The sequence below is a fragment of the Vulpes vulpes genome, chromosome 6, assembly GCF_048418805.1.
Source record: "Vulpes vulpes isolate BD-2025 chromosome 6, VulVul3, whole genome shotgun sequence".
Lineage (NCBI taxonomy): Eukaryota > Metazoa > Chordata > Mammalia > Carnivora > Canidae > Vulpes > Vulpes vulpes.
The window spans coordinates 127,739,336-127,751,206 of record NC_132785.1 but is presented as its reverse complement, the minus strand read 5'-3'; the positions used below and the strand labels follow the sequence as shown (position 1 = coordinate 127,751,206).

At 64.7% G+C, this 11,871-nt stretch overlaps 2 protein-coding genes across 2 annotated transcripts; one reads left to right on the top strand and one right to left on the bottom strand.

Annotated features, from left to right (window-relative positions):
* Positions 1-5,100: 5,100 nt before the first annotated feature.
* On the bottom strand, positions 5,101-7,201 carry DIO3 (iodothyronine deiodinase 3). Its single transcript, XM_026012720.2, has one exon. It carries the CDS (start codon positions 7,051-7,053, stop codon positions 6,139-6,141), a length of 915 nt encoding a protein of 304 aa, XP_025868505.1. The 5' UTR covers positions 7,054-7,201; the 3' UTR covers positions 5,101-6,138.
* LOC112930335 (uncharacterized) lies at positions 7,180-11,089 on the top strand. The gene is made up of 5 exons (XM_072760486.1): positions 7,180-7,204; positions 7,370-8,983; positions 9,070-9,164; positions 9,574-9,673; positions 10,972-11,089. Exons 1-5 carry the CDS (start codon positions 7,180-7,182, stop codon positions 11,082-11,084), a joined length of 1,947 nt encoding a protein of 648 aa, XP_072616587.1. The 3' UTR covers positions 11,085-11,089.
* The last annotated feature ends 782 nt before the right edge of the window (positions 11,090-11,871 follow it).

The following is an 11,871-nucleotide window of genomic DNA, read 5'->3' as shown; positions in this document are numbered from 1 at the left end:
CTGTTTTTAGTTTTATTTTTCTGTCATAAGAGCAATACACATTCACTACAGAAAAATCAGAGGCTACAGACAAGCAACAAGAAGAAAGTAAGAAAACACTCATAATCCCACCCACACAAAGACAGCTACTGTGAATTCCTCGGGGTAGATTTTTCTAGAGCTGCCTGTGTGTGTGTCTTTGCAGATATTAAAAAAAGAGCACGCACAGTCACTGCCCAATTCAGACCCACTGTCCTATAAGCTGCATTTTCACGTAACTACAGAGGGAGGACCTGGTCCGGGTTGGGGACATCTCAAGTATCCTGACGCATTTTGGCCACTTGAATGATGCGGTGCAGCCTGGTGTTAACCCCCCCGGCACTGGGGTCACAGGGGCCTGTGGTCAGAGTCACTTTGTCGTCCACGCATGGCCCGTGTGTCAGTTTGCTGTAACAAAGTACCCCTCGTGGGGGCCGGGGGCTGGGGGCGCTGAAACAACAGAATATTTCCTCACAGGTCTGGAGGCTGCAAATTGGAGATGCTGGGTCAGTGGGGGGCTCTCTCTGGCATGCAGACGGCTGCTTTCTCTCTGTGTCCTCACATGGCCATCCCCCTGTGCGCCTGGGTCCCAATCTCTTCTTTTAAGGACACCAATGTACTGGATCAAGGCCCGCCCCAATGACCTCATCCTAACCTAAGCTCTTGTAAGATCCTATCTCCAAATAAGGTCACATTCTGAGGTACTAGGGACTTCAGTGTGTGAACTTTGGAGGAGGACACAATTCAGCCCCTAACACCTTGGCCCAGCTGTCTCCGACCATGCCAAGCCTCAGTCTGTTCATCAGTGAAGTGGGGCTAATAATTGTATTTGTCTAAGACGGATCTTAGGATGACCAAAATGAATAACCCTGGTGCAGCCCCTAGAGCAAACCCTCAGATTTCACTTCTTACTGTTCCACCCGTGGGTAGTGCCATGATTTGGGACATGACTTCTCCGCAGAGGGGTGTCTGCATGGCGTAAGGCGGTACCCAGAGGATACCTCCCTCCCTCTGTGCCCAGTAGTCTGACTGTCTCCTTGGGGTAGGTGCCCAGGGGACAGTTGCTGGGTCAAAGGCAGAGGGCAGCCTGACTCCTGCAAGTGCACAGGTCGTGTCAGTCAGTGGCCACAGGGCGGTGTGCCCACCCACCCCCATCCCCAGGTGTCTGCTGCTCCTTCCCCTCCCCTCTGACTTTCCTGCTGTCCTGTTTGAGGTCCCCATCCCTGAGGCTCACCAGAGACCCCAAGCTGTCATCCCCAGGCTCCCCAGGTGGCCCCGACGCTCCTCATCACCCCTCTGCCTCCCCTGCACCTCTGCCCTGAGCCACACTGGGGGCTGTTTGATTTCCCAACACAACTTGGCCTTTTGGCCTTTTGCACCAGGGACGCCCTTCTCTCTGTGTCTTCCGAGACGAGGCACTTGTGCCTTCGAGGGGCAGGCGAGACCCTCTGTATGAGCTCTCTGAATGCCCTCCTCCCTCTCCCCACACCGTGTTGCCAGGCCCACAGCGGGCCTCAGGAACACTAACAACGAGGATGATGGTGATGGTAACAGTAGGAACACTGGGTGCCTGGGTGGTGCAGTCGGTGACGTGTGTGACTTCGTTTCGGCTCAGGTCATGAAATCGAGGCCCTGGAAGGACTCCGTGCTCAGCACAGAGTCTGCCTAACGTTCTGTCTCCCTCTCCCTCTGCCCCTCCCCCCAGGCTTTCTCTCACTCTCAAATAAATAAATACATCTTAAAAAAAAAAAAAAAACCCATAAGAATAATGGCTGTCTCGGCCCCTCCTCCCCACTGATCCAGCCCTCCTGGAGGGCAGAGTTCCTCCCGAGGTGTGGGTGGGGGCCCAGGCATCCCACGCATCTGGCACAAGCTGGCCCGCAAGCACCGAGCTGCTTGGACTAGATGTATGGATGGGTAAAGGGTGTCGGGTAGGGACTGGCAGGAGAAAGGTGTGTGTGGGTGGTGGGGGCCGTCATCAAGTACTGTGCATCGTGATCCTGATTATGGAACCTATATCTGGGAATGTACTCACATACCATTGTCAGTAGGCGAAGTAGAGTCTGGAAGAAACACACCCCACAGTTCAGGAGGGTATCCCTGATAAATGGGAACTTTGTCGTGGCGGCTTGCAAACCTTTCCGAACATTTTTGATTCCTCCTTCAGGAGAAATACATTTCACATCAGCCAGCTTGTAAACACACACACACACACACGCACACGCACACGCACACGCACATTTACACACACACACACACCCCTGAAACAGAAGTTTCAGAAACTAGACTACCCTAGGTGAAATGTATGCTGGTGGTTACATTGTATTTATTTTCTCTCCTTTCTTAGAAAATGCTTGACTTAATCTGGTAAATTGATTTCATGACCCTCCGCTGGGTCCCGCCTGCTCTAAGTGAGGTCTGTATTTTTTTTTTTTTTCTGCTCTCCCTTCCTCTGTATTTAAAATTTAATACCGAGAATGGATTTATGTATTATCTTCGTATTTTTCACTTAAAAATGAAGAAGAGACAGCACTGGGAAGACACAAAACATTGAAATCAAGTAGACTTTCTGGAAGGCAGTTTAGCAAAATATGGCAAACCAGACATCTTTAAAGATGTGCATGTGTTTTGACCCAGCCATTTCCCTGTAAGGCTCGCTGCTGCGGTAAAGTGGTGCCGGGCGGTGTGCACACGTTGCTCACTGCGTTTCTGGGCAGTGAGCCTCACACCTGAAGCGCCCTGGAGCCACCCCTCGCTGTGCATTTGACGGTGTGGCAGCGGTGCCATTCCAGACTTCTTTACTGACCTGGAAGGAGGGTACCAGGAGTCAAAAATTAATGTCAGGCTACAAAAGGAGCATCCCGCTCTTGTTATTAAAGTGTGCATTTACAAATGTGGGGGGACAGGGAGAGGCACGTTTGAAAAGCGCCCGCACCCTGAGGTTACCTTGGGTTGCTTTTATTTTCTCCGGACTCCTCTGAGTTTTCCTCGATGAGCACGCACTATTTTTATAAGAAGGAGAGATTTTTAAAGGAGGAGAGGGAAGAGAAGAAGATAAGAAAGGAAGGAACGAGGGAAAAGGAGGAGAGAAAAAGCAAAGATGAAGGGGAAGAAGGAGAGTGGGAGGGAGAAGGGAAAAGTGAAGTGGAGGGGGGGTGCCCGAACCCCCTCCCGGGAGCCGCAGCGAGGCGGCCGCGTGGGCAGGGGCGGGAGCGGCAGGTCCGAGTTGCGGGCCCGGGAAGCGGGAGGAGGCCGGGTGGGGGGCGGGCTCCGCGGGGAGGGAGGTCGCCCAGGGGGTCCGGCTAGACCCCAGGCGGCGGGCCGGCGCGAGGGGCTGTGCGGTCCCGGGCCGCCCTCCGCTGCCTCCGGGCCACCGCATCCCCACCGCAGCCCAGGGCAGGCCCTCCTGGGCGCCCAGCCGCGTCCGTGCGGCTGGCTCCGGATTCTTCCCGGGGGGTTTTGGGGTGAGAAGCAGCGCGCGGGAGGAGGGGGAGGGGAGGAGATGCAGAAATACCATCTGTGCCAATTTTTTCTTAAAAGTTATTTTTTTCAATTTAAAGACTTTTGAAGCAAAAAAAAAAAAAAAAAAAAAAAAAAAAAAATCCCAGCTCAGGGTGTCAGCTCCAAAAACTGAAAAGTTTTTGCAAAGGAGCAGCGTGGGGGCTGGGCGCGGCTTGGAGGCGGTGTCGGTGGAGCAGGGGCCTCTCTTCCGCCCGCCTGCTGCACCCCCTCACCTCTGCAGACCCCCTCCGCCCCTCCCCTCTCCTTCACGCGCGCGCCGCTCGCACTCGGGCGCTCACTAGCTAACACTCTCCTTGCATCCCGAGACCCGGACGGTGCTGGGTTCCCGGGGCCGGGGAAGTTCGGCTGCCCCGCTCCCCCCACTCCGGCTCTGCAGACTCCCGCCCCAGCGCTCCCCCCACCCCACTGTTCCGCTCCAGGTGTCGCTAGCAGAGCGAGGTGGGGGCCGCGCTAATCCGTGCTCGCAGCGTCTCCCTCCCCCAGGGAGCAGCAGGGGACACAGCGAGGGCCGAGGTCGCGCGGGAGCGCCCGGCCGGGGCTGCGGGCGCCGAGCGGTGCCAAACGCCGAGGCCCCCCTTGCCACCAGCCCCCGTCCCCGCAACAGCCATCCCCCCCCTTTCCGGTCTCTCTCCGCGACTCCATCTCGCTCCCCTTCTCCACTTCCCAAGCCCCGAGCGCGTCGCGGATGGTGGTGGCGAGGTCTGGCTCCAACTTGGGGAAGCGGAGGAGGGGCGCGCGGGGGGGGGGCGGTGTCCCGGGCAGGGGTCGCTCCGCACCCCACCCCCGCCCCGCAGTAGGTGTTTCTCCTGGAGCGGTGGCGCTGCAAGCCCGCCCTCCCCTCCCCGTGTCCCCTCCCTCCGCCTTCGTACGCTGTGCTAGTCGCACCTCCCGCGGACCCCGGCAGCCAGGCGGGGATTGGAGAGTAGGGGGAGACGACTCTGCAGGTGCGGGAAGGGGGGGTGGGGAGGAGCGGGCTGCGGGAGGAGGGCTGGGGAGGAGCCGGGTGCGGAAGGGGGCCAGGGAGGAGCCAGGTGCGGGAAGGGGGCCAGGGAGGAGCCAGGTGCGGGAAGGGGGCTAGGGAGGGGCCAGGTGCGCTGAGGCGCCCGCGGTGGTCGGGAGCGCAGTCCTACCTGGTCCACAGCCCCCCTTCACCTCCACCCCGCCCCCTCCCCCGCACCATCGGACGCTCGGGGAAGTTAGACGGGCGGCTGCAGGGGCAGCTGTAATTGTGCGTGAGCGCAAGCGCGCGCGGCGACTAGTAAGGACCCCCTTGCCTCTCCCGCCTCCTTCCAGGACCCCGCCCGGCTCCGCTTCTCGGTTTTTCCTCCCAATCCCACATTCCCCACCGTGGGTGTGTGCGTGCATGTGTACCCCCTTGGGCACCGTCACGCACCCCTTTACGTGTGCTTTGCCCTCCTGCGCCCCTGCCAGCGTCGGCTCCTCGCAGCCACCCTTCCCCCCAGGGTCACTATGGGGACGCGAGGCAGAGATTTGTGTTTAATTCCTGCCGCTATTCAGAGGAAAGAAAAAAAAATAAAGGGACCAAAGGCAACCCGAAAGCAGTTTACTTCAAGCTTTTATTATTGTAGCGTAGAAGAAGTTTATATACAGGGAGTATTTCCAGCAAAACGCTCAAAAATGGCCTTGGAATCAGGGGCCTCCCACCTCCTGGCCCCACAGTCGGCAGCTCGCTCGGGGTCTCCAGGCTCTCCCCTGATCTCTCCTTCTCCCGGACTCCTCCACCCACACCCCGTTTCCGTTTCCCAGGAGCCCCAGCCTCTTCCTTCTCCCTGGGGCGCTGCGAACCTCGCCAGCGCCTCTCAAGCCGGCTTCCTCTGGTCCCGAAACAGTACCCCAACCCCCCGCTTCCACCCCTTGATGGTGGTTTCCTCACGGAAACCCAGAGTACTTTCCCCCTCTCGTTTTAGGCGCTGCTGCAAGCCCCCCTGCAACTCAGAACCAGCTCGTGGTCAAGACCAGTTAGAGGCGGCTCGTCATCAGCAGTGGGGCTCGCCAGCACCCAAAATAAGGGGGGGGGGGAACAACCCTGCCCACCCTTCCCCATCCCAAGCCCCCACCCCCAACTCAGGGACAAGAAATAGACACAAAAGCAGCAGGGCATCCCCTCCCTGCAAACGACAGGTGTGGGTGCCAGGCAACTAGGGCCAGCCGCTGGCGCTGCTGGAACCCCGCTGCGCTCAGGGTGCGCATGGCCTGTCTCTAGGCGAGGGGCCCCTCTGCGCCCCGGCTGAAGGCACGCTGGCTCTTCTCTCTGGGTGGGGGGGGGGGTCGTGAGAGAGGCAAGGGGCCTCTGCGGGGACAAGTGTGGGGGCGGGGGAGGACCCAGGCGAGGGTGGCCTCGCGTTCAGAAGGGGATTTCCAGCCCGCCAGGCAGGTACAGGTGAGGGGCAGTCACAGCCACAGAGTCCGGGGAATTTTCAGGTAGCTTGGCTGGGGGCGCAGACCCAGCCATCCCTGGCTCAGCACAGCTGTGTCACGGGGCCCTCGGCAAATCTGACTCGTTTGGGGCATTTGCACGTGGGCTTCGAAGGCTCGAAGGCATCGCCCGCCAAGTTCGGTCAACTGTCCAATGATTGTTTACACCCGCCGCGGCTGCGCGCCGTGCAGCTGCTCCTCATAGCGCTCCAGCCAGGTGCGCAGCTCAGACACCTGGTAGCCGTCGGGGCCGCGGCCGCCCTGGTACATGACGGTGCCGTTCTGGATTACATAGAGGCGCTCGAAGTAGGCCCCGTAGGCCGAGCTGCTGGAGTTGGCCATGGTGTCGAGCACGAGAGAGCAGCTGGGCGCACCTTGCTGCAGTACCTGAGCCGCGCTGACCCGGTCCTCCAGGCTTCGGTGCTGCGGGATGCTGTAGGGGGAATCTGTGGTGACCCAGCCGTCCGAGGGGTGCGCCTCCTCGATGTAGATGATGAGGAAGTCGACGTCGCGCTGGTACTTGGTGACCAGGCGGTGGAAGGCGCTCATGCGCGCCATGAACGGTGGTCAGGTGCAGCTGCCGAAGTTGAGGACCAGCGGGCGGGTTCCTCTCGCGTAGTCAAGGATGTGCTGGTTCTGGAAGCCGTTGGGCAGGACCACCTCGGAGTTGGGTGCTGGCCCGCCCTCGTGCGCCTGCTTGAAGAAATCCAGCTTCTGGCCGTGCCACACGGCCTTCAGCGACGCCAGGGTGCACAGGCGGTTGTCGTCGGACACGCAGACGGGCGGGTCGTCGGGGGGCAGCTCCTCGCCGTCGCTGTCGAGCTCCACGGCCGGTTCGGGCTGGCGGCGGCGGCGGCGGCCCAGGAAATGCTTGCGGATGCACAGGAAGTCGAGAAGCCAGAGCATGAAGGCCGTGCCGAGGAAGCGCGGGAAGAGCACGAGGCACGAGGCCGTCTGGGCGCAGAGCCGCAGGGAGTGAAGCAGCAGGGAGCGGAGCATGGTGGCTGCAGCCCCCGGAGCCCCCGGGGGCCCGCGACCGTCCCCCACCGCCAGCCGCGGGGCGGCCTGGCGAGGCATCTGCGCTTCGGCCGTGCGGGGAGCTCGCTTTATACCCGAGGCCTCAATTGGCGGGAGACTCCACCTCCGGCCCGGGCCCGCCCCCTTGCAACTTGAGCCCGGAGGGATCGCCCGGCGGCGCGGCCAATGCCTCGGAAATCGGGGGCCGGGGGCGGGGCGGCCGGGCCGGGGGCGGGGCGGGGCGGGGCGGGGCGCGGCGGGGCCGGGCCGGGCCGCGGAGCCCGCGCTCGGGGGCCGGGGGCGCGGGGCGCGGGGCGCGGGGCGCGGGGCCGCCCAGGACGGCGAGCCGCACCGGGCACCGGCGTCCGCCCGGGAGATCCCGCGGCTCCCGCCCGCGCCAGCGCAGCGCGCGGCCTCGCTCCTGGCCGCCCGCCGCCGGGGAGATCCCGCGCCCCCCTCGCCGCGCACCTGAGCCGAGCTCCCCGGCGGCCGCCGCGCCGCGCCGGAGCTCCGGTTCGCTTCCCGCGCGCCGCCGCCAACGCCGCCCCCGCGCCGCTGCTCGTGCGGGGCCGCTGCCCAGGTGCCGCCGCGTCGCCGGCCCCGACCCCCGCCCCGCCGGGCCCGCCGGCCCGCCAGGAGGCAACTTTGGGCCCCCGCCGCCTCCCCGCTCGCCCGCGGGCGCCGCTCGCCTCCCGGAGCCCGCCCGCCTCCCGCGCGCGCTCACACTCGCGCCTCGCACACGGCCGCCCCCCGCAGCGCCCCGCCACGCGCACCGCGCCCCGCGCCCCCCGCCGCCGCCCGCGCCCGCCGCGCGCCGTCCCGGCCGCGCCCGCCCCGTCCCATCGCGTCCCGCTCGCGCGGCTGCCCGCGGGTCAGGGCCTCCGGGGCGCGCGGGCGGGGAGGCGGGGGGGCGCGGAGGGCAGGGCCCGCGGGCCGGGGAGCGCCGGGGCCGGGGCCGGAGCGCCGGGGCACGCCGCGCCCTGCCTGCGCCCCGGGCGGCCCGCGAGCGCGGCGGGCGCGGGGCGGCGGGCGCGGGGCGCGGGGCGGCGGGCGCGGGGCGCGGGGCGGCGGGCGCGGGGCGGCGGCGGCCCCGGCCCCGGCGGCTCTCCCACTAGGGGTAGCTGTTGCCTGAACGCCGAAGCGCTCCCCTCCCGCCGCTCGCCTCGCCCGGCGCAGCCCCGGCCGCCGGGCGCACCCGTCCCGAGCGTCCCCGGACGTTGCTCTCTGCCCCGGGAACGTCGAGACTGGAGCGCCCGAGCTGAGCCACCTTCGCCGACCCCGCGCGCGGCGGCGCGACTCACCGCGGAGGCGCCCGGACGCGTCAAGTGCGTACTTTCCCCCGGAGCGTGTGTGCAGGCTGTAGGGGTGCGGGGCGACTCCCCAACTCCGTGGGGCCCCGCTCGGCCCCGCCGCCGACGCAGGGACCCCCCGATGCCTCGCTGCGCCCGGGCGCGGGGCCGGAGACGCGGGGACGTGCCCTGCCCTGGGGTCCCCGGCGCCGGGCGCGGGCTCCGCTGCGCCTTGGCCCCGCTGGCGCGGCGGGGCGAGGCCTGGGCGCGGGGGCAGGCGAGGTGCGCACGGTCAGGGGCCTCGAGCCTCCCGACACGCCCTCGCAGTAACGGGGACCTCTCCCGGGCGCCGGCGGCGGGGTCCCGGGGCTGCCGCCGCCCGCGCCCCGTGCGCCCCGGGCCTCGGCCGCCGAACTTCTTCCCGGGACGGAGACCGCGCTCGCGCCCTGGGCCGAGGTGGGAGCCCGCGGGGCTGCGTAGGGCGAGGGCGAACCGCTCCCCCGGCGGCGGCGGCTTAGGGGAGGGAGGTCCCGAGAGGTCAGCTGCACGGCAGGCAGCGCCCGACCCCCAGGACCCAGCGGGACCCGGTGGGCGCGGGGGTGGGCGCCCCCTCCCGCCTTGGGCCGAGGTCCTCCGCTCCAGTTTTCAAGGCCCTGGCGGGACCCTGTGCCCCAGAAGCTGCCGCTGGACCTGTAGCTCGGGTAGGTCAAGACCCAGAGTGGAAGGGGGGGGCACTTGAATGCAGCCCCCCCCCTCAGCCTGGCGATGTCTCTGCTGTCTGGAGCAGGGATGTTGGGGCTGCGCAGCCCAGGAACCCCCCGTCTGGAGGAGAGCCAGCCTGGCCCCAGCTCCTTTCCCCCTGCCGGGGTAGGGGTCCTTCAGGTGGGTTAGAGAATTCCTGCCAAGCCAAACCTGGCTGGGTGTGTGTGTGTGGGGGGGGGTGTGGGGGGGCGAGTCCCATTTGCTGCCCCCTCTTCCCCAGGGCACCTCTGAGTTAGCACATTGTTTCTTTCCTTTGCCTACTCCACACTTTGGAGAGGGGTGGGGGTGTAGGAAGAGAAGCCTCCTGCTTGGCAAGTCTCTAAGAGGAGATTTGGGGTGTGGGTTGCCCCTCCAGGGCAGGGACAAGGGGAATGCCAACTTTTGTTGGAGAAACTTTCAAGCCTTGATTCCTTGGTTTCTGGGGGCTGCTGGCCTAGGCCCTGTGCCCTGCCCCCGTCTGCACAGAGGCTGGGATAGGGCCATCCTATCCATATTATGGGAAGGCAGCCCTCCCCCTTCCCATATTCAGTTTCAGAAAGTGAAAAAGCCACTTTGGGGCTGGGAGAGCCTTTTCTGCTGTTTGGGACCCGGTGGTGGTGCTGGTGGATGTGCGGAAGACGTGGTCGGGGGTATGTATAAGACTGGTCTTTCTGGCCGCCTCTGCCAGCTGGGGCTCCCAGCCCCCCGGACCCTGCACTCCCTCCAACCCCAGGGAGGCTCAGGAGAACGGGCACTTATTCCTAGGACTGTCACTGCTCTGGGGACTCTGCTTGATTCCTGGGCAGACGGGCTACACTCCATACCTGAGGGTTCCAGAACACTGGACAGGGTGCTCAGGCCCATCTGGCTCCCACAGCCCCCTGTGCAGGTGAGGACAGACCCAAGGTCCAGGGCTTTGGAAGCCAGGCCCAGGCTTGGCAACTTTTACTCCATCCCCCTCTTCTCCTTCTGCTGAATCCTCTTCGCCTCCCCAAGAGCTCCTGCTCCACCTTCCTTCCTTCTCCCCAGGGCACAGCATCAGCTCACCCTGGCCCTGGCCCTGCCTACCAGCTGCTCATCTTGTCCCGACCTGTCCCGGGGGTCAGCAGTGAGAGTCTCCCTCCAAGGCCCCGAGGTCTGGCCCCAGTGGGCCTGGCAGGCTGTGCGCTGGGGTCACCAGAGTTGGAACTGGGGCCGTTCCCCCAAGCCTCAGGGTCTGGCTCGGCCTGCCCCCCTTCCTGCCTGCCCTCTCAGGGCTCCAGCAGGGGGCGGGCGGGGGAAAGAAAAGGAAGGACAAGTTGAACTGGGTCCATCTGGTGTCCAGGAGCCACTTGAAAGGGGGTTGGGGGGAGGGGACAGGCGATGAGAGCTTGGCTCTGCCAAGGAGGGTTGGGTGGCTTTCTTGCTTCCCAGGCCATTCTCACGGGGTTGTCTCCCAGGGGGCAAGGGAGGGCTGGGGAGGGGGGTTGCCCAGGCTCTGACCACCCCCCATCCCAGTGCCTTGTGTGAGGCTCAGTGGGCGGGTGGGCACAGCCTCTGCTTTCCTCCTGGTGAGCAACTGCCAGTGACCAGGGAGATGGGTGCTGAGACTTCCACGGTGCAGGCTGGGCCACCTGCAGGAGCGCCTCCTGAGCCCCCGGAGGAGGTGGGCCAGCCTGCACACCTGGCCAGAGGTGTCGGAGAGCCAGGCCCGTGTTCTGACTGAGCAGGGTCTCAGCCTCCTTGGTCACTGACCCTCTGTTTCCCCTTCCACGGGCCTCCGGGCAAGCCCACGCGCTGCCAGCCCACGCGCTGCCAGCCTCTGAGCCTCCACTCACGCTCCCTTCCTCCTCCTTCTCCACCCCTTCACCTCTGCCGGGGCTCAGCCTGCCTCACCCCCGAGGGAGCTAGGACTTTCCCGTCCTCCCTGCCCCCTGTGTCCTCCACCCTGGGCCTTCCTCCCTTGCAGGGCTCAGGGGGGCTGTGCTTCACCCCCATCCTGCTGCCCCCACGTTGGCTCGGCTGGGATCCTTTGCAGCCACCTGTTCCCGGCACCCAGGAGAAGCCAATAAACCTTTGTGAAACGAGTGAGTGGTGTGGTGTGGACTTACTGGAAACTTGTTTCTGGAGAATTTCAAGGTATTTCGTTCTGCCCTTTTGCCTACTGGCAGCAGTGAGCAAGGTAGGGCATGTGGGCAGTCAGCGCCCAGTACGGCCTTACGGGACCTGCGGCAGAGAGCACGGTCCCTGGGAAGTCCCCGTGGGTGTGGGGTCTAAGGCGTCCTCCATCCCCCGGCCACTGGGCCAATCCGTTTCCCTTGCTGGGATGAGCAGGCCTCCCACGGGTACCTGGGCCTCCCATCACTGGGCTCACACATGTCATGTGCTTCAAGAATGACTTCTCAAACTTCTCCCACCCCTCCGGACTCCAGCGTGGCCGGGCCTGCCGGGTGGACTCCCTGCGGGGGAGAAGTGGCCGAGGAGGGCTCACTGGTCTGGTCTTGGGGGAGTCCTTACGACAGCAGGTCTCCGCGCCTCCTCACACGGCAGGCCCCGGCTGGCACCCTCCGGGGAGCTCGAGGTAGGAATGGGGAGTTGGTGGGCTTCCCCGGGGGGTGGGCAGGTTGGGAGCCAGGCCAGAAGAGCTTGTCAGAGCCCCAGGGCCTGGATGGAGCAGGGGTTCGGGTGGCATTCCAGGGCTAGAGGCCCGGAGCTCCCGGCCAAGGGGAAAGCCCAGGAGGTGATGGCCAGGCCACCTACGGTATGACGGGGGCATGTTCCGTCCCTCCCTCGGGCCTCATCGGCACCGCAAGGGGATTGGGTGGCTACTTTCCAATGCTTTCCCTGTGCTGTCCTTCCAGAAGGCCAG